Raw genomic sequence first — 27,527 nt, forward strand, 5'->3', positions numbered from 1 at the left:
GTGTTGATAAGGGTGAAAGGTGAAAGATTTAAGGGGAACATGAGGGGAAACTTCTTCACTCAGAGGGTTGAGAGAGCTGCCAGCAGGAGTGATGCACGTGAGCTCGATTTCAATGTTTAAGAGAAGTTTGGATCGGTACATGGAAGTAGGGGTATGGAGGGCAATGGTCTCAGTGCCGTTCGATGGGAGTAGGCAGATTTAAATGGTTTTCGCATGGACTAGATGGGCCAAATGGCCTGTTTCTATGCTGTACTTCTCTATGAGTTGTCCATCTGTCCAGGCGTGCTGGGGCACTGACCTCGAAGACTTGGCTCGGGAGCTGGAGAGAGCAGGCGAGGCGCTGGAGGCGGTGGCCGAGCTGAAGGAGGGTCTGCTCGGACAGGCGGCGGGTGCCATCCTTGCTGAGGTGGGGTCGCCAGTGCAGGAGGGAGGGGCAGTGTACGGCCGTGGGGGAGCGAAGGGTCGGGGGGGGAGGTGAGGAGGGATAGGGAAGGGGGTTGGTGAAAGGGGAGGGGAGGGAGTGATGGGGGAGCATCAGGGAAGTTGGACTCTGGTGGGGTCAGGGGGCAGGAACTGTACTGATCTCCGAACACCAGGCCCTCTGACTCCGCTCTCTCCCTTCCGAGCCTAGGTGTCGACAGAAGTTGCAGGAATGCCGCTGGCCTGGTTCCTCCCCCGGCCACCCAACCACGAGGGTCCGCTCTCCATCGAGACCCCTGGCCTCCTGCCTCGAACCTCGGCTGAGTGGCTGAAGCACAGCGGACTGAAAGGTGTTGTGCTCCCTCACCTCCAGTGCCATCATCCTCCAGACCCCTCAGCCCATGAACTATACCCTGGTGACCTTTCCCCTTAAACACACCCCACCCCCTGACCTATCCCCTCAGTGACCCTGTCCCAGTCACTTTCCCCCTCAGTGACCCTATCCTTCCTGATCTAACACTCAGTGACCTTGCTCCCCAGTGACCTTAGCCCTCATTGACCCCGTTTCCCAGTGACCTTTCTTCTGAGAGGCCCTGTCACATTTAATATTTTCCCTCAGAGACCCTCTGCCCTGTGACCCTTCCCCGTTTTTCTAGGAATCCCTCTCCGCGATCCTTCAGCAATTCCCATAACGACTGCTTACTTCTGGTGACACCTGCCCTCGCTGACCTCTGCCCCTCCGTGACACTCAATGCCCCATCCTGACTGGATCTTGCTGTGCACTGACCCCTCCCCTCCCCCTCTCTCCTGCAGCCAGGAAGCTGGGCCTGTACCAAGTCTTGGCTCCAAACGCCTTCTCCCAGCGTGAGGCGTTCGTCCCCATCCTGCGCAAGACCGTCTGCTCCACCCTGTACCAGGTAGGTCCCACCTTCGGGCAGCTTCTGGCCTCTGACTCCGACCTCCCTCCCCTGCTGCTTGTCCTCAGGACCTCCCAACTTCTGCCTCCCTCCGTCCCTCTCGTTCGTCATAGAGCTCTCTACTGAGGCCCGCTCTACCCATACTCCATTCCCACACTGGCGAGGTACTTGCGTAGAACAGCAAAGCACCGGAACAGGCCCTTCGGCCCACAATACCATGCTGTACTAGTTAATGGCACCTAGTCTCTTCTACCCACACACTATCCATATCCCTCCATTCCCTAAGAGCTTCTTTACAGCACCCCAGGCGGCACATTCGGGATACCCACCACTCCGTGTGTGTCAAAAAAATCTCGTCCCACACATCTTCTTCGAACTTATCCCCTCTCACCATGCGCATGCCCTCTAGTATTAGATTTCTAACCCTGGTGAGAAAAGATTCTGACTCAGTACTCGTGTGTGTCCTAATCTGACGAACTTTTATTAGGTCTCCTCTCCGCCGTTCCACAACCCCAGTTTGTCCGCTCTCTCCATGTATATCAGCATCCTGGTAAACCTCTTTTGCACCCTCTCCAGTGCCTCCACGTCCTTCCTGTAGTAGTGTGACCAGAACTGAATGCAATACTCAAAACGTAGCCTGACCAGAGTTTTATATAATAGAACATAGAACACTTACAGGCCCTTCAGCCCACAATGTTGTGCCAACCTTCTAATCTACTCCAAGGTCAGTCTAACTCTTTCCTTCCACATAGCCATCCATTTTTCTATCATCCATGTTTTTATCTGTCTCTTAGATATCCCTAAAGTATCTCCCTCTACCACAACTCCAGCAGCGTGTTCCACACACTCACCTCTCACATTCCCCCATACTATCCTCCAATCACCTTAAAATTATGCTCCCTGCTGTTAGCCGCTTCCACCCCGAGAAAAAGTCTCTGACTGTCCACTCAGTCTCTTCTTCTTGCCATCTTGTCCACCTCTATCAAGTCACCTCTCATCCTCCTTCGTTCCAAAGACAAAAGCCCTCGCTCTCTCAACCTATCCTCATAAGACATGCTCTCCAATCCAGACAGCGTCCTGGTAAACCTCCTCTGCACCCTCTCTAAAGCCTCCACGTGCACTCAGTGTGATGTAACAGAGGGTATTTACTCTGATGGCTGCATCCACTCTCTTAGAAAGGAGAGAGGCAGCAGAAGGGGAATTATAGACCAGCTAGCTTGACCCCAGTGTTTGGGAAGATGTTGGAGTCAATTGTTAAGGATGAGGTAATGGAGTATTTGGTGACACAGGATGAGATAGTACAAAGTCAACCTGGTTTCCTAAAGGGAAGATCTTGCCTGACAAACCTGTTGGAATTCTTTGAGGAGATTACAAGTAGGATAGATAAAGGGGATGCAGTGGATGTTGTATATTTGGACTTTCAGAAGGCCTTTGACAAGGTGCCACACATGAGGCTGCTTACCAAGTTAAGAGCTCATGGTATTACAGGAAAGTTACTAACATGGTTAGAGCATTGGCTGATTGGTAGGAGGCAGCAAGTGGGAGTAAAAGGATCCTTTTGTGGTTGACTGCCAGTGACTAATGGTGTTCTTCTTTTTATGCTGTATATCAATGATTTAGATGATGGAATAGATGGGTTCGTTGCCAGGTTTGCAAATGATACAAAGATTGGTGGAAGGGCAGGTAGTGTTGAGGAAACAGGTAGGCTGCAGAAGGACCTAGACAGATTAGGAGAATGGGCAAGAAAGTGGAAAAAGAAATACGACGTTGGAAAATGCATGGTCATGCACTTTGGTAGTAGAAATAAATAAATTGCAGATTATTTTCTAAATGGGGAAAAAATTCAAAATTCTGAGATTCAGAGCAGATCACACTAAAGGTTGATTTGCAGGTTAAGTCAGTGGTGAGGAAGGCAAATGCAATGTTAGCATTCATTTCAAGAGGTCTAGAATACAAGAGCAGGGATGTGATGCTGAGGCTTTATAAGGCACTGGTGAGGCCTCACCTTGAGTATTGTGAACAGTTCTGGGCTCCTCATCTAAGAAAAGACGTGCAGGCATTGGAGAGAGTCCAGAGGAGGTTCACAAGGATGATTCCAGGAATGAAAGGGTTATCATACGAAGAACGTTTGATGGCTCTGGGTCTGTTCTTGCTGATATCCAGAAGGATGAGGGGGGATCTCATTGAAACCTTTAGACTGTTGAAAGGTCTAGACCGAGCAGATGTGGAAAGGATGTTTCCCATGGTGGGGGAGTCTAGGACAGAGGGCACAACCTCAGGATAGAGGGGCATCCATTTAAAACAGAAATGTGGAGATTCAGAGTGTGGTGAATTTGTTACCAAAGGCAGCTGTGGAGGCCAGGTCGTTGGGCGTATTTAAAGCAGAGATTGGTAGGTTCTTGATTGGACATGACATCAAAGGTTATGGGGAGAAGGCCGGGTAGTGTGGCAGAGGAGGGGAGTAAAAGATCAGCCATGATTGAATGCCCTAATTTTGCTCCTATGTCTTATGGTCTTATGATCATGGCAGAGTTGACTACAGCCTGGCATCCCTTTAAAGGCGTCGATCACCGAGATCAGCTGACAGAAATGTTTGAGCGCAGACACAGGCCATGCATCCCATTCAGGATGGCCTGGGGCTCGGTACCCTCTGCAGTCAGTTACTGATCAGCGTGTCTTGCCAATCCAAAGTCCACACACGGTTGGATCACACATAGTATCCAGCTAACCTAACCAAAGTTTTATAAAGTTGTCCCATAAAACACAGCAACAGGATTAGGCCATTTGGCCCATCAAGTCTGCTCCACCATTTCATGATGGCTGATTTACTATCCCTCTCAACCCCACTCTCCTGCCTTCTCTCCGTAACCTTTGACACCCTGGCTAATCAAGAACTTTATCAGCCTCCGCTTTAAATATACCGAATGACTCGGCCTCCACAGCTGTCTCTGGCAATGAATTTCACAGATTCACCACTCTCTGGCGAAAGCAGTTCTTCCTCATCTCTCTTTTAAAGAGACGAGTGGATAAAGCATAGAGTGGATGAGGAGACGCCCTTGTGTTCTGAGGGTCTCCTCATTCACTCTATGCAGGCCTTTCAACAGGTCATGAAGGACAGTATAACAGACACCTTCCTCACCGACCTGTTACCTGTGCTCCTTCCTTCAGGGGTGGTTGGTGGATTTGCCCCTGGGGCACCCCCCCCCCATTTCTCAGTACTCCCCAGGGCCTCACTGCTGTGTGTAAGAGCCAGTGTCAGGCTGGTATTACACAGTAACGTCCAACACCACTGATAAATGAACCTCCTTCTCTACGTGCACCTTTTACATACTGAGTCCCAGAGCAATGCCAGCCCTTCGGCCCAACCAGACCATACTGACCACCCTGCTCGTCCCTGTTTCCTGTGTTCAGCCCATCTCCCTCCAAGCCCCGGCCCGCCAAAGTGTTTCTTAAACAACCAGTTCCCCAGCGGCTCGTTCTGTACACTCACCTTCCTCTGTGAAAATGTTGCCGCTCGGTTCCTTTTCAAGTTTTTGCTCCTTGCACTAAATCTGTGCTCTGTAGTTATGGACTTCCTCCCCTTGAGAAAAGGCTGTTACCATTCACCTTTTCCATCCCGCTCATAATGTTTAACATTGTAGGAGTGTCGACAAAAATCGACACGAGAATAATTACTTCCACCGTACACTTCATTTGCCGCACGAACAAATGGGGACGTATATATATCAGGAAAAAACATGGTAACGTAACAACTAACATACACGCGAACTTAACCCTTAACAGTCTGGGTGAATTCGGCCTAATGAAATTTAGGAATCCCTGCACCATTTCTATAAGGTCGCACCTCGGCCGCCTACGTTCCAAGGAATAAAGGCACAGCCTGGCCAACCTCTCCCTGGAACTCAGACCCTCAAATCCCGACAACACCCTTCTCTTCTCCTGCCACCACCCCCTGGCTCCCTTCCTCCTTCTTTCTCCCCCATGGTTGACTGTCCTCTCCTATCAGATTCTTTCTTCTCTGGCCCTTTACCTCTTCCACCACTGCCCTCCCAGCTTCTTACTGGGGCTGCTCTCTCTCAGGTCAGCGGGAGTAAATGGTGAGGAGTCAGCAAGGCTGAAGGGTGAGGGGTGGACGGGGGGTGAAAGGTGAGGGGTCGGTGGGGGTGTAAGGTGAGGGGTCGACGGGGGTGAAAGGTGAGGGGTGCCAAGGCTGAAGGGTGAGGGTGGACGGGGGTGTAAGGTGAGGGGTCAACGGGGGTGAAGGGTCAGGGGTGCCAAGGGTGAGGGGTGGACGGGGGTGAAAGGTGAGGGGTCTGCGGGGGTGTAAGGTGAGGGGTCGGTGGGGGTGTAAGGTGAGGGGTCGGTGGGGGTCTAAGCTGAGGGTTTGCCAAGGGTGAGGGGTCGGCAGGGGTCTAAGCTGAGGGGTTGCCAAGGCTGTAGGGTGAGGGGTCGGCAGGGGTCTAAGCTGAGGGGTTGCCAAGGCTGTAGGGTGAGGGGTCAGTGGGGGTGTAAAGTGAGGGGTTGGCGGGGGTTTAAGGTGAGGGATCAGCACAGGTGAAAGGTGAGGGGTCCACGGGGGTGTAAGGTGAGGGGTCTGCGGGGGTGAAAGGTGAGGGGTCTGTGGGGGTGTAAGGTGAGGGTCTGCGGGGGCATAAGGTGAGGGGTCTGCGGGGGCGTAAGGTGAGGGGGCTGCGGGGGTGAAAGGTGAGGGGTCGGCGAGGGTGACCACAGTGTTTGGTTTGCAGAAGGCCATGGTGCAGCTGGAGTGGTGTGACGGGACAGTGAAGAATATACACGTGGACCCGCCCCAACTCTACGAGTATCAGGTGAGGGTCACACATCCCCTCCATTGTCACCTCTCCCCTCACTCACTCCTCTCCTCCTCCCTGCTCTCTGCCCTCTCTCCCTCAGTCCCACTCTACCTGTCCCACCAGCATTCAAAGATTCAAAGTGCATTTATTATCAAAGTATGCAGACAGTAATCAGCCCTGGGGTTTGAATCCCCACAGACAGCCACGAAACAAGGAAACATCATGGAGCCTGTTCAATGAAAACATCAAACATCCAGTGTGCAAAAATAAACCCAAGTCGTGCAAATGGCAGAAACCAAGCGAATATCTCACAGGATATAAAACTTCAAACATACAGAGGCATGCAGAAGTGTGGGCACCCCTGGTCAAAATTTCTGTTACTGTGAAGTGAGTAGAAGATGAGCTGATCTGCAAAAGTCAAAGTTAAAGACAAAACATTCTTTTCAACATTTTAAGCAAGATTAGTGCATTATTTTTGTTTTCTACAATTTTAGAATGGAAAAAAAAGGAAAGGAGCACCATGCAAAAGTTTGGGCACCCCAAGAGATTTGAGCTCTCAGATAACTTTTACCAAGGTCTCAAACCTTAAGTAGCTTGTTAGGGCTATGGCTTGTTCACAGACATCGTCAGGAAAGGCCAGGTGATTCAAATTTAAAAGCTTTATAAATACCCTGACTCCTCAAACCTTGTCCCAACAATCAGCAGCCACGGGCTCCTCTAAGCAGCTGCCTAGCACTCTGAAAATTAAAATAAATGATGCCCATAAAGCAGGAGAAGGTTATAAGAAGATAGCAAAGCATTTTCAGGTAGCCATTTCCTCAGTTTGTAATGTAATTAAGAAATGACAGTTAACAGGAACGGTGGAGGTCAAGTTGAGGTCTGGAAGACCAAGAAAACTTTCCGAGAGAACTGCTCGTAGGATTGCTAGAAAGGCAAATCAAAACCCCCGTTTGACTGCAAAAGACCTTCAGGAAGATTTAGCAGACTGTGGAGTGGTGGCGCACTGTTCTACTGTGCAGCGACACCTGCACAAATATGACCTTTGTGGAAGAGTCATCAGAAGAAAACCTTTCCTGCGTCCTCACCACAAAATTCAGTGTCAGAAGTTTGCAAAGGAACATCTAAACAAGCCTGATACATTTTGGAAACAAGTCCTGTGGACTGATGGAGTTAAAACAGAACTTTTTGCCACAAAGAAGAAAGGTATGTTTGGAGAAAAAAGGGTGCAGAATTTCATGAAAAGAACACCTCTCCAACTGTTAAGCATGGGGATGGATCGATCATGCTTTGGGTTTGAGTTGCAGCCAGCGGCACGGGAACATTTCACAGGTAGAAGGAAGAATGAATTCAATTAAATACCAGCAAATTCTGGAAGCAAACATCACACCGTCTGTAAAAAAGCTGAAGATGAAAAGAGGATGACTTCTCCAGCAGGATAATGATCCTAAACACACCTCAAAATCCACAATGGACTATGTCAAGAGGCGCAAGCTGAAGGTTTTGCCATGGCCCTCACAGTCCCCTGACCTAAACATCATCGAAAATCTGTGGATAGACCTCAAAAGAGCAGTGCATTCAAGATGGCCCAAGAATCTCACAGAACTAGAAGCCTTTTGCAAGGGAGAATGGGTGAAAATCCCCCAAACAAGAATTGAAAGACTCTGTTACGTATCCCGTAACTGGATCACTTACCAGCAAAGATAGAGAGGTCCACTGAAGTCTGATGGTACCATTTTTAAACCGTTTTTATTTATAAAGGGGCACAAAAAGAAGGTTAATACCAACATGCAGATACCATAAGTCGTCAATACTCAATCTAAAGTGCAGGTATAGTAATGATCAATCAGAAATAAGCTCTATCGTTGTCTAGGGGATAATATCTTGTCCATTTGGAAAAAGATAACAGTCATTCAAAAAGTCGACAGGCTTCAGCCTTCTGGGAACCACTGAGTTTCCCGTGTTGGAGAGAGAGAGAGAGATTGGTGAGAAAAGGAACACTTGCCCAGGTCCTTACGAAGCAAAGCCGTGGAATCAGGAGAGCAGGCTTTCCTGTTGTTAGTTAAAAGCGATTGTCCGTGATTCCAGCCACAGACTCCCGATTCGGAATTTTACGCACGTGGCTTCCTTCAAAATGGCTTCCCGCTACGACGGGATCGCTATCGTGTCTCCTTGGTGCGTCTGAAGGGGTCCCCCCCACCCCCAGACCCTCCTTTATACTTCCTCACGGGATCGCAGGTGTCAATCTCTCTCTCAACCAGCCCACTTTGCCCGAGGGCTTTACACGTGGTCTTCATGAGACAATAGTCAGAGTCGCTTTATTCTGCTTCCCGGGGGAACGTGGTCTTCAGCACGTCTCCCTCTCTCTCCCATTTCCTGTGTCTATTCAGCACGTCTCTCTCCTTCTTGGGTCATTGACCCCCCCCCCCCCCCTTCACTAGGGCTCTTGCGATTCTCGCAAAGGAGTGGGCTGGTATCATAACAACTCTTAGCTGGCTACAAAAAGCGTTTACAAGCTGTGATACTTGCCAAAGGGGTGTTACTAAGTACTGACCATGCAGGGGGCCCAAACTTTTGCTTTGGGTCCTTTTCCTTTTTTGTTATTTTGAAACTGTAAAAGATGGAAATAAAAAATAAATCTTGCTTAAAATATTAAAGAAATGTGTCATCTTTACCTTTATGCCTCTTGGAAATCAGTCATCTTTTACTCGCTTAGCTATTCACAGTAGCAGAAATTTTGACCGGGGTGCCCAAACTTTTGCATGCCACTGTAGAGTCCTTGAAACAGTCTAGGAGTGTTCAGTTCAGTTCAGTCCAGTCCTCTGTGCCATTCTGTGATTGCTGACCATGGAGACAGTCTGCCCGATCAAAACAGCATTTAAAAAATAAAGTAACAGGAAACCAGAAACACTTATAACTGACCTGTCTGCAGGATGCCACCTTTGGTCGTGTCATTTGCTGTGGCGCCATCTTGCACCAGTCTGTGGTGCTCCATTCCCTGTTCCTCTCCCACTCTCTCCCCTCACCCCCTTCCCCTCCCCACATCGTCCCTTCCCCCTCATCATTCCCTCCCCCTCATCTTACCCTCCCTATTTCCCCTCCCCATCTTACCCTTCCCTTCTCTCCCCCGACTCTCCTTCTCTCTCCCCATTTCTCTTCTGCTCCTTTCTTCCCCTCTCTCACTCCCTCTTCACCTCTCCCTTCTCCTCTTTCTCTCCCCCCTCCCGTTTCTCTCCCCTTTCCCTCTTCACCCCCCTTGCTCTCACCCACCCCCTCTCTCCCTCCTCCCCCCGACATTCCTGGACTGACTGGTTGTCCCCTGGACTCTCTGCAGAAACGCCTGTCCCGAGCCATGAACCGGTTTGAACTCAGGATCAAGTGGCTGTCCAATCGCAGCAGGAGAATGTGGGGCAACCTGTGTGAGAAAAGGTCAGTGATTGACCCTGTCACCCGGCAGCCATGGCACTGATGACCCAAATGACCCAGGGGCTGTGACCCCAATAACCCCATAATCCTGTGGCTGTGACCCCTGGTGACCCTGTGGCCGTGACCTCCCAGTAACCCCACGGTCATGACCCCCAGTGATCCCACGGCCATGACCCCCAGTGACTGTTGCTGCGACCCTGGTTGGTATGGTGATGTGTAACGAGGGTCTGTGGTCTCTGCCCCCACAGGGTGATGGTGGTGTTGGACACCTCAATCTACAATGGCAGGTATATCGTCCACCTTCAACACGCTGTGCGGCTGCTCCTCCAGCAGCAGCTCGCCAACCGCGACGCCTTCAACCTGTTAGCGTGAGTGAACCTTCTCTCACCCTCCCTCCTTCCCCTCTCCCTCCATTTCCTTCTTTCTATCCACCCCCTACCCTTTTCCTCTTCCTCCCTTCTATACCTCGCACTCCCTCTCTGACCCCCTCCCTCGCTGTTCCCTCCTCCGTCCCCTTCTCTCTCTGGCCCTGCCCATCTCTGACCCCCTCCCTCTCTGACCCTGTCCCTCTCTTTCTCTCCCTCCTTTCTCCCCCTCATTAATCCCAGACCCTAGGAGCTGGCTGAATCTCCTGTTTACTGTTTAGCCTAAGGAGGTTTGGTGACCCTGGGGCTCTGTGTGTGTGTGTGTGTGTGTGTGTGTGTGTGTGTGTGTGTGTGTGTGTGTGTGTGTGTGTGTGTGTGTGTGTGTGTACGTACGTGGAGGGAGGGGGTTGGGATGGGTAGGGTGGTGGGGGTCTCCATTCTTTACTGGGACGTTAACTGTTGTTTGTCTAGGTTCGGGTCGGAGGTGAGGCGATTCCAGCCGGGCCTGGTTCCCGTTAGCCCTGACAACCTGCAAGCTGCCTGGAGGTGAGTTCCTGTGGTTCAGTTACGGCTAAACCCTCCCCCTCCCCCACCAGCCTCGTGCTCTGTTTCTGTTCCGGCTAAACCCTCACCCCCCACCTCACCAGCCCTCTGTTGTTCTATATAAATTCCTCGTCACTCCCCAATCTCCCCCAACCTCCTGTGGAGCTGCCAACTGCAGTCCGGTGAACCCCTCTTCCCTCCCTTGTGCCTTGCTCTTCCTCCCCCTCCCCTCTCTTTGTACGCTAGGGCATCACGGTAGTGTGGCAGTTAGCGAACGCTTTACAGCGCTGGTGATCCAGGTTCAATTCCTGCCGCAGTCCTTAAGGAATTTTCACGTTCACCTGCATTCCAAAAGGACCTGTGGGTTAGGGTTAGTGAGTTGTGGGCATGGTATATTGGCACCAGAAGCTTGGTAACACTGTGGCCGGCCCCCAGCACATCCCCGGACTGTGTTGACAATCCACTCAAATGATACATTTCACTGTGTTGCCCTCCTGCATCAAAACATCCACCATTGCCAAGGTAACATGTCTGAATGATAGGTGTCCTGTCGCACTCACCTCATTAATAAGCAAATGTTTTGAGAGGCTGATCAAGGATTACATCTGCAGCTTGCTACCACCCTCACTGGACCCCCTACAATTCACCTACCGGCACAACCGATCAACAGACGACGCAATAGTCACTGCTGTATGCACCATCCTTACACATCTGGAAAAGAAGGATGCTTATGTGAGAATGCTGTTCTTGGACTACAGTTCAGCATTCAACACCATAGTTCCATCCTGGCTCAACAAGAAACAGAGACCTCGGCCTTGACCCTGCCTTGTGCAGCTGGATCCTGGACTTCCTGTCAGATCACCAGCACGTGGTAAGAGTGGGCTCCCTCACCTCTGTCCCTCAGACTCTCAACACAGGTGCCCCTCAGGGATGCATACTGAGTCCCCTCCGTTACTCCCTGTATACCCATGTCTGTGTCACCACCCACAGCTCCAATCTGCTAATTAAATTTGCAGATGACACTACACTGATTGGGCCTTATCTCAAATAATAATGAGGCAACCTAAAGAGAGGAATTCATCACGCTGACACAGTGATGTCAAGAAAACAACCTCTTCCTCAGCATCACAAAAATAAAGGAGCTGGTTGTGGATTACAGGAAGAATGGAGAAAGGCTATCCCTATTAACTATAGAACAATTACAGCACGGAAACAGGCCATCTCAGCCCTTCTAGTCTGTGCCAAACACTTACTCTCACCTAGTCCCACTGACCCACACTCAGCCCATAACCCTCCATTCCTTTCCTGTCCATATACCTATCCAATTTTACTTTAAATGACAATACTGAACCTGCCATTACCACTTCTACTGGAAGCTCATTCCACACATCTACCACTCTCTGAGTAAGTTCCCCCTCGTATTACCCCTAAACTTTTGCCCCTTAACTCTCAACTCATGTCCTCTTGTTTGAATCTCCCCTACTCTCAATGGAAAAAGCCTATCCACGTCAACTCTATCTATCCCCCTCATAATTTTCAATACCCTATCAAGTCCCCCCTCAACCTTCTATGCTCCAAAGAATAAAGACCTAACTTGTTCAACCTTTCTCTGTAACTTAGGTGCCGAAACCCAGGTAACATTCTAGTAAGTCTCCTCTGTACTCTCTCTATTGACATCAGTGGATCTGGGGTTGACATCACCGAGGACCTCACGTGGTCTGTACATACTGACTGTGTGGTGAAAAAGGCACAACAGCGCCTCTTTCACTTCAGATGGTTGAAGAAGTTTGGTATGGGCCCCCAGATCCTAAGAACTTTCTACAGGGGCACAATTGAGAGCATCCTGACTGGCTGCGTCACTGCCTGGTATGGGAACTGTACCTCCCTCAATCACAGGACTCGCAGAGAGTGGTGCGGACAGCCCAGTGCATCTGTAGTTGTGAACTTCCCAAGATTCAGGACATTTACCAGGACAGGTGTGAAAAAAGGCCCATAGTATCACTGGGGACCCAAGTCACCCCAACCACAATCTATTCCAGCTGCTACCATCTGGGAAACGGTACCACAGCATAAAAGCCAGGACCAACAGGCTCCGAAACAGCTTCTTCCACCAGGCCATCAGACTGATGAACTCACTCTGACACAACAGGATTTCTATTATATTGACTGTCCTGTTGTACATAATCTTTATTATAAATGACTATAATTGCACAGTGCACACTTTAATGGAGACATGACGTGAAGATTTTTACTCCTTGTACTTGAAGGCTGTAAGTAATAAAGGCAATTCAATTTAATGTACAGGTGGCAAGTTCAAGTTGCAAGATTGTTTAGTGCCATTTTCAGTACACAAGTGTAAAGGAGAACAAAATAATTATTACTCCAGATCTGATGCAACACAATAAGATAAAGAACACTATAATAAATAAAAAAGCTGAATAAATATAAATACACAGGATATCTTATACACACGGTTTGATAGTATGTCGATGAAGTGACGCGAAGCACAGGAGTGTCTGTACAGAAGGTGACTGACAGGAAATGATAAGTGCTGGTGGTTGGGTACTCGATATAAGCTAACCTTTATCGTTACCCCAGGTGGTGCCTGGCCCTGCGGTGTGAGGGTAGCCGGAACCTGCTGGCCGCGCTGAAGGCTGCGGTGGAGACGGATCCAGCTGACCTCCAGGTTCCCTGCGGCATCTACCTCCTCACCACCGGCGTTCCTGATCAGCCACTGGTAGGACTTCGCCACTGATACTCCGGGTGCTGGTAGCCTGAGATTAAAAACACTCCGAGATCATAGAAATGGGGCCTTTAACCCATCCGGTCCATTTCAACTCCATCTTCTGCCCACGCCCGGACCACAGCCCTCTACACCCCTCCCATCCACGTACCTACCCACACTTCTCTTAAATGTTACAATCAAAGCTGCTTCCACTGGCAGCTCGTCCCACACCCTCACCACCCTCTGAGTGAAGGTGGTCCCCCTCATGTTCCTCATAAATGTTTCACCTTTCACCCATAACCCATGACCTCTAGTTCTATATTCAACTAGAGTCCTGATGAAGGGTCTCAGCCTGAAACATCAACTGCCTATTCATGTCCCATTGATGCCGCCTGACCTGCTGAGTTCCTGCAGCATTTTGTGTGAGTATTAACTCTGGATTTCCAGTTTCTGCAGAATCTCTGGTGTTTTGGAACCTCTAGTTCCAATCTCACCCAGCCTCAGTGGAAAAAGCCTGCTTGAATTTACCCTATATAGACCCCACATAATCTTGTCTACCTCTATCAAATCTCCCCTCATTCTCCTATGCTCCAGGGAATAAAACCCAAACCTATTCAACCACTCAAGTCCTGGCTCCATTCTTGAAAGATTCAGGAAATAGCCAGCAGGTGCGAGGGTGTCAGTGGAAGACAGGATCCTGTAACCTGAAGACCATGGGAGGGGTGGGGAAGAGAGATCTCCTGTGTTGTGCCTGGGGTAGGACGGGGGCAGGGGGGCTGGAACACTGAAAGATGAACCTCGACTGTAATAAAGGTTGTGGCGACCCACTTTCTGTGCAGGCGAACCGGCTCACAAATAGCCAGCGCGCGGGGAGAGACTTTAGTAATGCACCTCTGATGTCGTTTCCGCCCGGAGAGGGCGGGCGCTATGGATTAAATGCCAGCGCTGCGAAGTTTGAATAAACTAGTCTCGAAACGACTTACCAACTGCGTGTCGTCTCTAGCTCTGTATGTAGTACATTGCTGCATTGGTGACCCCGACGGTCCAAACAGGATTTGGACCAACGATGACCGACTCTTCATCTGTTCACGCAGTTTCGCTAAAACTGCCGACTTTCTGGACGCTGTGACCACGCGTGTGGTTTAGCCAAGCAGAAGCCCAGTTCCAGATTCGGCAGATATCCTCTGATTCCACGCGTTACTACCACGTGGTGAGCGCCCTTGACCAGGAGATGGCCGCCCAGGTTGCGGATTTCATACAGTCGTCCCCGGAAGACAGCAAATATGAAGCATTCAAAGCGCTGCTCATTGGGACCTTTGGCCTCTCACGGCGTGAGCGGGGTGCCCGCCTGCTTCACCTGGACGGTTTGGGAGACAGGCTGCTGTCAGCATTGGTGAACAAGATGCTGGCCCTGGCTGACGGACACAAACCCTGCCTCATGTTCGAGCAAGCATTCCTAGAGCGACTGCCCGAGGACATACATCTGCTGCTGGCCGACACAGATTTCAGTGACCCCCGGAAGGTGGTGGCCCGGGCAGACGTGCTGTGGAAAGCCAAGAGGGAGAACGTGGCGTCCATTGGTCAGATTACCAGGCCACGCGCCCAACAACGGACCAGACCAGGCCCGGCAAGGGGGCACACACAACACAGAGGCAGGAGTGAGGAGGCCAGTGAACAGTGGTGTTTCTACCACCAGCGGTGGGGCACAAAAGCCTGCCGTTGTCGCCCGCCCTGCAAGGGCCAGGGCCAGCTGCTGCTAATGACTATGGCAGCTGGCCGCCAGGACAGCCTCTTGTACGTCTGGGACAAACAGTAGGGACGCCTCTTCTTGGTTGACACCAGAGCGGAAATCAGCGTCTTGCCCCCGACGGGGTACGACACCCGCAACAGGAAGCCAGGACCCACCCTGAGGGCCACAAACGGCAGCACGATACGGACCTATGGCACCCGCACAGTGCAGCTGCAGTTTGGCGCCAGCCGGTTCACGTGGGACTTCACACTGGCCGCCGTGGCCCAACCACTCCTGGGGACTTCTTGCGAGCTCACAGCCTGCTGGTCGACTTGCAAGGGAAAAGACTAGTACATGCCGAGACTTTCCAGACGTTCTCCCTGGGTGAAGCCAAGTTGCCGGCCCCACACCTGGTCTCCATCACGCTGTCGGACAACAAATTCACCAGAATCCTGGTGGACTTTCCATCGATTCTGGCACCGCAGTTCACGGCAGCCATGCCCAGACACGGGGTACAGCACCACATTCCGACCCAGGGACCACCCCTCCACGCCCGCGCACAAAGGCTCTCCCCCGGAAAAGCTCCGCCTGGCGAAGGAGGAGTTCAAGAGGATGGAGGAATTGGGGATCATACGGAAGTCCGACAGCCCATGGCCCTCCCCCCCGCACATGGTGCCCAAAGCAGCCGGGGGTTGGAGACCATGCGGCGACTACCGCAGACTGAATGAGGCTACCACTCCAGACCGCTACCCCGTGCCGCACATACAGGACTTTGCAGCAAGCCTGCACGGGGCAAGAATCTTTTCCAAAGTAGACCTCGTCCAGGGATACCATCAAATCCCGGTGCACCCTGAAGACATCCCCAAAACAGCACTCATCACCCCGTTCGGCCTGTTCGAGTTCCTCTGAATGCCGTTCGGCCTGAAGAATGCTGCACAGACATTCCAGCGGCTAATGGATGCAGTGGGACGCGACCTGGACTTTGCGTTCATCTATTTGGACGACAGCCTTATAACCAGCAGTTGTCGTCAGGAGCATCTGTCCCACCTTCGCCAGCTCTACTCCCACCTGAGTGATTTCAGCCTCACAATCAACCCAGCCAAATGCCAGTTCGGTCTCGATACCATCGACTTCCTGGGCCACAGGATTACCAAAAACGGGGCAACACCTCTGCCCGCCAAGGTAGACGCGATCCGCCACTTTGCCCGGCCCAACATGGTCAAAGGCCTGCAGGAGTTCGTTGGTATGATGAACTTCTACCACCGTTTCCTCCCCTCAGCAGCCCATATCATGTGCCCTTTGTACACCCTGATGTCGGGTAAAGGCAAGGACATTACTTGGGACGAGGAGGCCTCAGCCGCTTTCGTTAAAGACAAGGAAGCCTTGGCAGATGCCGCGATGCTGGTGCACCCCAGAACAGACGTTCCGACCACCCTCACAGTGGACGCATCCGACACAGCAGTCAGTGGGGTGCTGGAGCAGCTCATCGAGGGGCACTGGCAACCCCTGGCATTGTTCAGCAGGCAGCTACAGCCACCCAAACTCAGATACAGTGCTTTCGACCGGGAGCTGTTGGCACTGTATCTGGCAATCCGGCATTTCAGGTACTTCTTAGAAGGCAGGCCGTTCAACGCGTTCGCGGACCACAAACAGTTGACCTTCGCATTCACGAAGGTGTCCGATCCCTGGACGGCTCACCAGCAGCGACATCTGTCCTACATCTCTGAGTACACGACGGACATCCAGCATGTCTCGGGAAAGGACAATGTCGTGGCGGACGCACTCTCCAGACCAGCTGTCCAGGCCCTGTCCCTGGGAGTGGACTATGCAGCACTGGCGGAGGCGCAGCAGGCAGACGACGAGATGCCCAGATACAGGACCGCAGTCTCGGGTTTGCAGCTGCAGGACTTTCTCGTAGGCCCAGGTGAGAGGACTCTCCTGTGCGATGTGGCTACCGGCCAACCTCGCCCCATCGTCCCGGCAGCCTGGAGGCGGCGGGTTTTCGACTCCATACACGGTTTGGCGTACCCATCTATCAGGACAACCATCCGGCTGGTCTCCAGCAAGTTAGCATGGCACGGACTTCGCAAGCAGGTCAGTGAATGGGCCAGAAGGTGCGCGCAGTGCCAAACAGCAAAGGTGCAGTGGCACACTAAAGCCCCGCCACAGCAGTTTGAACCCACCCACCGGAGGTTCGACCACATTCATGTGGATATCGTGGGCCCCCTACCAGTGTCCCGAGGAGCGCTGTACCTCCTAACAATGGTAGACCGGTACACGAGGTGGCCAGAGGTGGTCCCGCTCACCGACACATCCACCGATTCCTGTGCCCGAGCACTGATCGCAACCTGGGTAGCACGCTTCGGGGGTACCGGCCCACATTACCTCCGACAGGGGCCCCCAGTTCACCTCCAGCCTGTGGTCGGCTGTGGCTAGCCTGATGGGAACGCAGCTACACCACACAACTGCCTACCACCCACAGTCGAACGGACTAGTGGAACACTTCCACCGTCACTTGAAGTCGGCTCTCGTGGCCCGCCTGAGAGGACCTAACTGGGTGGACGAGCTTCCTTGGGTCCTGCTTGGAATTCGTACAGCGCCCAAAGAGGATCTGCACGCCTCGTTGGCCGAGTTAGTGTACAGCGCACCCCTGGCCGTCCCAGGAGAGTTCATACCAGCCCCAAGGGGGCAAGAGGAAGAACCCAAAGCAGTCCTGGACAGACTACGCGAAAGGCTCGGCAACGTGGCCCCCATATCCACTTCACAGCACGGACGGACCCTGACCCATGTACCCAAAGACCTGCAGAACTGTAAGTTTGTGTTTGTACGAAGGGGCGGACACCGGGCGCCGCTACTGCGGCCGTATGAGGGGCCGCTCAAGGTGATCAACAACAACGGGTCTACGTACGTTCTGGACATTGGGGGGAAGAGGAGGTTTTCACGGTGGACCAACTCAAACCAGCCCATGTTGACTTGGCGCAGCTGGTCGAGTTTCAGGCACCGCGGCGCAGAGGCAGACCTCCCAAACAGAGGCTGATCCAGACTGTGGACATTGGAGGGTATATCGCCGGTTCTGGGTGGGGGTTATGTGGTGACCCACTTTCTGCGCAGGCGAACCGGCTCACAAATAGCCAGCGCGAGGGGGGAGACTTTGGTAATGCACCGGATGTCATTTCCGCCCGGGGAGGGCGGGCGCTGGGGATTAAATGCCAGCGCCACGAAGTTTGAATAAACTAGTCTCGAAACGACTTACCGACTACGTGTCGTCTCTAGCTCTGTATGTAGCACATCGCTACAAGGTGTTTTTTTTTAACAAAAGCTTAATCCAAACAGCACAAAACGCTGTACATCATCAAGCTTCCAAATATTGTAGTTCAAATTAAAATAAGATTGTGTCATTAATGATACACTCAATTCTTTGGGGGAGGGTGGGGTGTGGAGCTACTATTCCCTGAAATCCCACTTTGTTCCCATGGATACCATGTGCACCCTCTCCCCAGACACCAGGGCCGGGAAGAGGGGCAAGCAGTCAGCTAGAGCAGAGCTTTCACTGAGCATCGCCGTGAATGGCCGCTTGGCCAGGCCCGCTTCAACAAGCTGGTGCTTGGCGTGCCTCCCCCGTTTACTTGGTGTGGGCTGGGAGGCAGAGGAAAGTGACGCTGAGGTCAAGGAGGGGCAGTGACGTTGTCAGAGGGTGAGACAGACCGATATGGCCTCGCCCAGAGGCCACGTGTTGGGTGACCTCAAGATTTCAGATTAATTATCACGAGTACGTCAATACGTTAACAACCAACGCATCCCAAGGGTGTGCTGGGGACAGCCTGCAATTGTCACCGCACACTCTGGTGCCCACAACGTTCACAAAGCAGCACAAGCAACAAAGACCGAACAAGACAACAGCCAAACGAGCCCCTTTTGCACCCTCCCACCCACCAGCCACTCACACACAGATACACATCGGCCTCCAACCTCGTGACTGCTTGTCTCCAGGCCTCTGACTGCCAGTCCCTGGTCCCAGACTCTTAGAATCGTAAACCTCGGCCTCCTACCTCCACTCTCTGGCGCAGACTTTGTACTTCAGAATTCCAGACTTGCTGAATTTGGTGTTCGATGTTCAGCCCTTGACCTCTGGTATAAATCCCGGGACAAATTGACCATGGGGCCTTGAACTCCAGACTCGCACGGATCACTGATCCCAGAAATTGCCGATGGGAGTGCGGGGGGTGGGGGGGGGGAGGTCACCACCCTTTGGGGATCTGACCTTCTGTACCCACCCTCACTTCCTTTTCCACAGGTCACCGTCTCCTCTTACATCACTGAGGTTTGTGCTGGTCGTGACCTCCATCTCCATACCTGTTTGTTCAGCGTTGACCCCCAGCCCGAGGGCACAATAATGCCCCGCTACGCCTCCCCACGCGACACGGCGGATGCCCTCCGGGAACTGGCGAGGAATGGCCGTGGGAGGTTCCACTGGTTCCAGGAGACGGGTGAGTGAGAGAGCGGGGTGGGGAGGGTGACCCCCCCCCCCATCAGTACTGGGATCTGCCTATGCAGGGCAGGGCGGGTGCAGTGGCTGATCCTCCAGAGCCTGCCAATCCCTGGGTCAGTTCCTTCTAACAAAACAATTCTTGTTACAAATCACGTTCTACAATACTAAAACAGAGAGACAATAACAGAAAGTTCAAAGTAAATTTATTATCAAAGTACACGTCACCATATACAAGCCAAAGATTCATTGTCTTGTGGATATACTCAGTAGATATATAGAATAATAACCATAACAGAATCAGTGAGAGATTGCACCAACTTGGGTGTTCAACCAGAGTGCAAAGACTGTGCAACTGCAGCAATAATAAAACCCAGCAGCCGTAAATACCCAGAACATAAGATGAATGTTCTGTGAGAGTCCATTGATGGTGGGAGCAGTTCTAGAGCTTCCAGTAATGCCCTTCCCTCTCCTTCCCTGTTCCCCATTCCCATTTCCCTCTCTCACCCTTTCTCCTTACCTGCCCATCGCCTCCCTGTGGTGCTCCTCCCCTTCCCTGTCTTCCACGGCCTTCTGCACTCTCCTGCTAGACTGGGTGACTGCTCCTTCCCTCCGGCTGTGAGACTAATGAATACCCTGCCACCACCGAGGTCTCGTCACTAGGACAGAGAGCTGTTTACTGTTTACCTGTGCTATGCACCACATGCATTTTGAATGATATCTTATTAATTGGTTTGTGGTAATATTCAGATTACAAATAGAAAAGACATATCAAAAGGGCATTGTAGTGGCAGTCATGGGAGATTTCAACATGCAGGTCGATGGGGAAAACCAGGTTGGTAATGGATCTCAAGAGAGTGAGTTGTTGAATGCCTAAGAGATGGCTTTTTAGAGTAGTTTGTTGTTGAGCCTACTAGGGAATCAGCTATACTGGATTGGGTGTTACGTAATGAACCGGAGGCGATTAGGGAGCTTAAGATAAAAGAACTCTTAGCAGCCAGTGATCACAATATGACTGAGTTCAACTTGAAATCTGACACGGAGAAAGTAAAGTCTGATGTAGCAGTATTTCAGTGGAGTAAGGGAAATTACAGTGGTATGAGAGAGGAGTTGGCCAAAGTAAATTGGAACGAGTTGCTGGCAGGGATGATAGTAGACCAGCAATGGTGTGAGTTTCTGGGGGAAATGAGGAAGGTGCAGGATAGATGTATTCCAAAAACAAAGAAATACTCAGATGGCAAAATAGCACAACCGTGGCTGACAAGGGAAGTCAAAGCTAATGTAAAAGCAAAAGTGAGGGCATAGAACAAAGAAAAAATCAGTGGGAAGACCGGAGTTTGGGAAGCTTTTAAAACCCTACAGAAAGCAGATAAAATAATCACTAGGAGGGGAAAATGAAATATGAAATCAAGCTAGCAATACCAATGTGGATAAAAAAGCTTCTTCAAGAATATAAAAAATAAAAGAGCATGAGAATGGATATAGGACCGCTAGAAACTAAGGTCAGAGAAATAGTAACGGGACAAGGAGATGGCAGATGAACTAAATGAATATTTTTCATCAGTCTTCACCATGGAAGACACTAGCAGTGTACCAGATGTTGAAAGGTGTGAGGGAAGAGAAGTGAGTGCAGTTACTGTTACAAGAACGAAGGTGCTCAAAAAGTTAAAAGACCTAAGGGTACATAAGTTACCTCGGCTGAGTGAACTGCACCCCAAGGTTCAGAAAGAGGTCGCCGTGGAGGTTGTGGAGGCATTAGTAATGATTTTTCAAAAAAATCATTGGACTCTGTCATGGTGCCAGAGGACTGGGAAATTGAAAATGTCACTGCACTCTTTAAGAATGGAGAGAGGCAGCAGAAGGGGAATTATAGACCAGTTAGCATGATCTCAGTGGTTGGGAAGATGTTAGAATCAATTGTTAAGGATGAGGTGGTGGAGTACTTGGTGACACAGGACAAGATGGGACAAAGTCAACCTGGTTTCCTTAAGGGAAGATCTTGCCTGACAAACCTGTTGGAATTCTTTGAGGAGGTTACAAGTCGGATAGATAAAGGGGATACAGTGGATGTTGTATATTTGGACTTTCAGAAGGCCTTTGACAAGGTGCCACACATGAGACTACTTACCAAGTTAAGAGCTCATGGTATTACAGGAAAGTTACTAGCATGGTTAGAGCATTGGCTGATTGGTAGGAGGCAGCGAGTGGGAATAAAAGGATCCTTTTCTGTTTGGCTGCCTCTGACTAGTGGAGTTCTGCAGGGTTGGTGTTGGGATTGCTTCTTTTTATGCTGTATATCAATGATTTAGATGATGGAATAGATGGGTTCATTGCCAAGTTTGCAGATGATACGAAGATTGGTGGAGGGGCAGGTAGTGTTGAGGAAACAGGTAGGCTGCAGAAGGACTTAGATCAGGAGAATGGGCAAGAGAGTGGGAAATGAAATACAATGTTGGAAAATGTATAGTCATGCACTTTGGTAGCAGAAATAAATGTGCAGACCATTTTCTAAACGGGGAGAAAATCCAAAAATCTGAGATGCAAAGGGACTTGGGAATCGTTGTGCAGAACATCCCAAAGGTTAACTTGCAGGTTGAGTCGGTGGTGAGGAAGGCAAATGCCATGTTAGCATTCATTTCAAGAGGTCTAGAATACAAGAGCAGGGATGTGATGCTGAGGCTTTATAAGGCACTGGTGAGGCCTCACCTTGAATATTGTGAACAGTTCTGGGCTCCTCATCTAAGAAAAGATGTGCTGGCATTGGAGAGGGTCCAGAGGAGGTTCACAAGGATGATTCCAGGAATGAAAGGGTTATCATACGAGGAACGTTTGATGGTTCTGGGTCTGTATTCGCTGGAATTCAGAAGGATGAGGGGGGATCTCATTGAAACCTTTTGAATGTTGAAAGGCCTAGACAGAGTAGATGTGGGAAGGATGTTTCCCATGGTGAGGGAGTCTAGGACAAGAGGGCACAGCCTCAGGATAGAGAGGCATCCATTTAAAACAGAGATACTGAGAAATTTCTTATCCAAAGGGTGGTGAATTTGTGGAATGTATTACCACAGGCAGCTGTGGAGGCCAGGCCGTTGGGGTATATTTAAGTCAGAGCTTGATAGGTTTGTGATTGCACATGGCATCAAAAGTTAAGGTGAGAAGACTGGGGAGGGGAAACAAGATCAGCCATGATGGAATGGTGGAGCGGACTCCATGAGCCAAGTGTCCGAATTCTATTCCTGTGTCATCCGGCCTCCCTCCTTGCCCCCTCCCTGCCCCCTCCCCCTTAATGGATGATATTTCTGCATCTAAGTAGGGTGCAGCAAAAATGCAACCAGAAGGCAAGGGGTAACCCCGCAGAAATGCGGGTAGCGGCTGCAACCTGGCACACTCCAGTGGAGATTTTATTTGTATTTAGAGATGGAACAGGCCCAACGAGCTGTGCTGCCCAGCAACCCACTGACTTAACCCCAGCCTAATCACAGGGCGATTTGCAACGACCAGCTAACCTACTAACTGGAACTTGCCTGGACGGTGGGAGGAAACTGGAGCTTCCGGAGGAAACCCACGCGGTCACAGGGAGAACATACAAACTCCTTACAGGCAACACAGAATTGAACTCTGAATCTGAAAGGCCCCAAGCTATAATAGTGTCACACTAAACTTGGTAGAGCTTTTACATTCTCCATTGATGAGATTACCAGTCAAACTACATTTTGGTAACAGAATGGTGTCTGCGGAAAGACTTAATTAAGTGACAGACTAGGTCATGATTACAGAATCAAATGCTTATCCAAAGGTCTCACAGGAAATCCAGTTTTCTATGACCAAGATAGATGTACACTCTTACATAATTACTGAAGTTCCTGAAGCCTCGCTGTCATCACTGCTCCGTTCCTTGTCTCTACTTCGAGGCTTTGACTGCAGTTCCGCATAATGTACCACATTAGCACGTTATTTCGGAGGAGCTGTCTTGGGTTCAGCACATAAGCGCAATTACAAAGATATCACAGCAGCACCTCTGCTTCTGTAGAGAATCTCTGCAGAGATTCAGCATGACATCTAAAACTTCGACAAACTTCTGTAGATGTGTGGTGGAGAGTATATTGACCGACTGCATCACACTCTGGCGTGGAAGTACTGATGCCCTTTTACTGAAAAGTAATATCTACAGCCCAGTCCATCATAGGCCAGGTTCTTCCCACCATTGAGCACATCTACATGTTGCAGAAAAGCAGCAGCCATCATCAGGGAACCCCACCACCCAGGTCATGCTCTCTTCTCATTCCTGCCATCAGGAAAAAGGTACAGGACCCTCACGACTCACATCACCAGGTTCAGGAACAGTTCTTACCCCTCAACCATCAGGCTGTTGAACCAGAGAGAATAACTTCACTCAGCTTCACTTGTCCCATCACTGAAATGTTCCCACAACCCATGGACTCACTTTTAAGGGCTCTTCACCTCATGCTCTTGATATTTATTGCTTATTTATTTATTATTGTTCTTTCTTTTTGTATTTGCACAGTTTGTTGTCTGTTGAACACCCAATTTGATGCAGTCTTTCATTGATTCTATCATAGTTATTATTTATGGATTTATTGTGTATGACCAGGGTTGTATGTGGGGAGAGAGAGAGATTTACTTTGAACAATCCACATCCCGATTCTCAAGTTATTAGCCCTTATGGTTCTTTCCCTCACAGCAGTACAACCTCCTTACAGACAGAGGTCAGAATTGAACCCCGGTCACTGGTGCTGTAGCGCGCTGTCCTAAACACTCCGCTACCAAGCCACCTGCTTCTACTGTCGCCATCAGAGAGCAGTACTCGGGTGTCCAGTGTTGGCAGTGGCTCTGGTAGAGGTTTCGGGGCCCCCAGGGTGGGTGGGTCCCTCTCCACGCAGCGAGTGGTCACCGACTGCCTGGGCCCCTGTGGAGGTCCCCAACGAGCAGGAGGCCAGTGGGCGTCTGCACTGTCACCAGTGCTGGCTTCCAATGCTTTTGATCCAAGGTCCTTTCGAAAGTCAAAGAAAGGCATAAAATTTTACAATTGTTTTATTAAGCGTTAATAGAACAAAGAGAATTGGGAAAGAAAAGTAGTATGAATCTTAAGAAGAAAGGTAAGAAAGATGGTAGGCCAACATGCTCAACCTTTCTTGTACCACAGAAAAGAGGCATTCCATTCACATTTGTAGATAAGAGGTAACCAATCAGATAGTCGCTTTTCAAATAATGTAATACCAAAGAAGCTTCCAGAAAGAGAGAAGTCAAACCACTAGCGGACACACTGAACAGTTGCTTATACAGACTGTGACCACTAGGGGGCACACTGAACAGTTACATATACACACTGTGACCACTAGGGGGCACACTGAACAGTTACATATACACACTGTGACCACTAGGGGGAACACTGAACAGTTACATATACACACTGTGACCACTAGGGGGAACACGGAACAGTTACATATACACACTGTGACCACTAGGGGGCATACTGAACAGTTACAAATACACACTGTGACCACTAGGGGGCACACTGAACAGTTACATATACACACTGACCACTAGAGGGAACACTGAACAGTTACATATACATACTGTGACCACTAGGGGGCACACTGAACAGTTACATATACACACTGACCACTAGAGGGAACACTGAACAGTTACATATACATACTGTGACCACTAGGGGGCACACTGAACAGTTACATATACACACTGTGACCACTAGGGGGAACACTGAACAGTTACATATACACACTGTGACCACTAGGGGGAACACTGAACAGTTACATATACACACTGTGACCACTAGGGGGAACACTGAACAGTTACATATACACACTGTGACCACTAGGGGGCACACTGAACAGTTACAAATACACACTGTGACCACTAGGGGGCACACTGAACAGTTACATATACACACTGTGACCACTAGGGGGCACACTGAACAGTTACAAATACACACTGTGACCACTAGGGGGCACACTGAACAGTTACATATACACACTGTGACCACTAGGATACATGCTAAACAGATGCATGTATATACTTAGTTACATAAAATACAAGCAGGCGTAAATTGTTAAACTGCAAAGAAAACAATAATTATGCAATCTAATTCAACAGCAGAAGAGGGTTAACAATTATCCTAGTAACCGAACATCTCCTTTGGTCTGGTTTTAGGTATCATTGAGAGTGACGATATTCAGCTTATATCGGCTGAAATGGAAAAAGCAGCTAACTATTCTGAAAAGGTACTGCTCAATTGTTGCTGTATTAGACACTGCGGATGTTCCAGGCCAGATCCCTGTACCTGTATGTTTTTAATATACTCAGTGGCCACTTAATTAGGTATCCCCTGTACCTAATAAAGTGGCCACCGAGTGTATGTTTGTAGTCGTCTGCTGCTGAGGCCCATCCACTCCAAGGTTCAACATGTTGTGCATTCAGAGATGCTCTTCTGCACACCACCATTGTAACGTGTGGTTATTTGAGTTACCATCACTTTCCTGTCAGTGTGAACCAGTCTGGCCATTCTCCTCTGACCTCTCTCATTAACAAGGCATTTTCACCCACAGAACTGATGTTCACTTGATTTTTTAAAAATGCATAATTCTCTGTAAACACTAGTGACTGTTGTGTGTGAAAATCCCCGGAGATCAGCAGTTTCTGAGATACTCAAACCACCCCATCTGGCACCAACAATCATTCCATGGTCAAAGTCACATAGCTCGATTTTCTTCCCCATTCTGATGTTTGGTCTGAACAACAACTGAACCTCCTGACCATGTCTGCATGCTTTTATGCATTGAGTTGCTGCCACATGATTGGCTGATTAGATATGAGCAGATTTATTGCAGTACCTAATAAAGTGGCCACTAAGTGTATATATAAATGATTGCTCACTAACAAAAATACATCTAGTAATTGGAGATCACAAAACTACTCATAATTTCAAATTAAATTATGATTACTGTTATCTTTATGAAAAGTGACTGCTGTAGCTGACCCTGGTGTATTTTCTACCCCACCCCCTGCAGTGTGCCCTCTTGCTGCAGTCGCTACGCCAACGCGCAGGGAAGCCCTTTCCTGAGGATACGGTGGTCCCCGCCGAAGATCTGCAGGAGGCGTTGAGGAAGGGCGATCACCATCCTCCAAAGCTGCCTGCTCCAAAGCCCACAGCCCTGTCTCTGGCCAGGATGGTGAGACCCCCTACATCCAGTGATGATATTGTACCTGTCAGCACAGGACAGCTGGCATCACCGCGGACTCCATCAACCACACAGCCCCGCAGGCTTAGAACTGCAGAGTAGGACAGTGCGGAGGGAGATTCACTCTGTGTCTGACCCCGGGAGTGTGTGATGGGACGGTGGGGAGGGAGATTCACTCTGTGCCTGACCCCGGGAGTGTGTGATGGGACGGTGTGGAGGGAGATTCACTCTGTGTCTGACCCCGGGAGTGTGTGATGGGACGGTGTGGAGGGAGCTTCACTCTGTGTCTGACCCCGGGAGTGTGTGATGGGACGGTGTGGAGGGAGATTCACTCTGTGTCTGACCCCGGGAGTGTGTGATGGGACGGTGTGGAGGGAGATTCACTCTGTGTCTGACCCCGGGAGTGTGTGATGGGACGGTGTGGAGGGAGATTCACTCTGTGTCTGACCCCGGGAGTGTGTGATGGGACGGTGTGGAGGGAGATTCACTCTGTGTCTGACCCCGGGAGTGTGTGATGGGACGGTGTGGAGGGAGATTCACTCTGTGTCTGACCCCGGGAGTGTGTGATGGGACGGTGTGGAGGGAGATTCACTCTGTGTCTGACCCCGGGAGTGTGTGATGGGACGGTGTGGAGGGAGATTCACTCTGTGTCTGACCCCGGGAGTGTGTGATGGGACGGTGTGGAGGGAGATTCACTCTGTGCCTGACCCCGGGAGTGTGTGATGGGGCGGTGTGGAGGGAGATTCACTCTGTGTCTGACCCCGGGAGTGTGTGATGGGACGGTGTGGAGGGAGATTCACTCTGTGCCTGACCCTGGGAGTGTGTGATGGGACGGTGTGGAGGGAGATTCACTCTGTGCCTGACCCCGGGAGTGTGTGATGGGACGGTGTG

At 50.4% G+C, this 27,527-nt stretch overlaps 1 protein-coding gene across 2 annotated transcripts in view; it reads left to right on the forward strand.

Annotated features, from left to right (window-relative positions):
- The window catches only part of vwa3a (von Willebrand factor A domain containing 3A), a 64,135-nt gene that overhangs the window by 13,374 nt on the left and 23,234 nt on the right, over positions 1 to 27,527 (forward strand). For both annotated transcript variants that reach the window (XM_073060126.1, XM_073060127.1), the window contains 11 exons: positions 281 to 406; positions 632 to 770; positions 1,234 to 1,337; positions 6,083 to 6,163; positions 9,480 to 9,574; positions 9,820 to 9,939; positions 10,408 to 10,482; positions 13,078 to 13,216; positions 19,228 to 19,420; positions 25,609 to 25,679; positions 26,466 to 26,627. In XM_073060126.1, the coding sequence (XP_072916227.1) occupies positions 281 to 406; positions 632 to 770; positions 1,234 to 1,337; positions 6,083 to 6,163; positions 9,480 to 9,574; positions 9,820 to 9,939; positions 10,408 to 10,482; positions 13,078 to 13,216; positions 19,228 to 19,420; positions 25,609 to 25,679; positions 26,466 to 26,627 (1,305 nt within the window). The remainder of the gene's footprint in view (positions 1 to 280; positions 407 to 631; positions 771 to 1,233; positions 1,338 to 6,082; positions 6,164 to 9,479; positions 9,575 to 9,819; positions 9,940 to 10,407; positions 10,483 to 13,077; positions 13,217 to 19,227; positions 19,421 to 25,608; positions 25,680 to 26,465; positions 26,628 to 27,527) is intronic.

This window comes from Hemitrygon akajei, chromosome 11 (genome assembly GCF_048418815.1).
Source record: "Hemitrygon akajei chromosome 11, sHemAka1.3, whole genome shotgun sequence".
In the NCBI taxonomy this organism is placed as follows: domain Eukaryota; kingdom Metazoa; phylum Chordata; class Chondrichthyes; order Myliobatiformes; family Dasyatidae; genus Hemitrygon; species Hemitrygon akajei.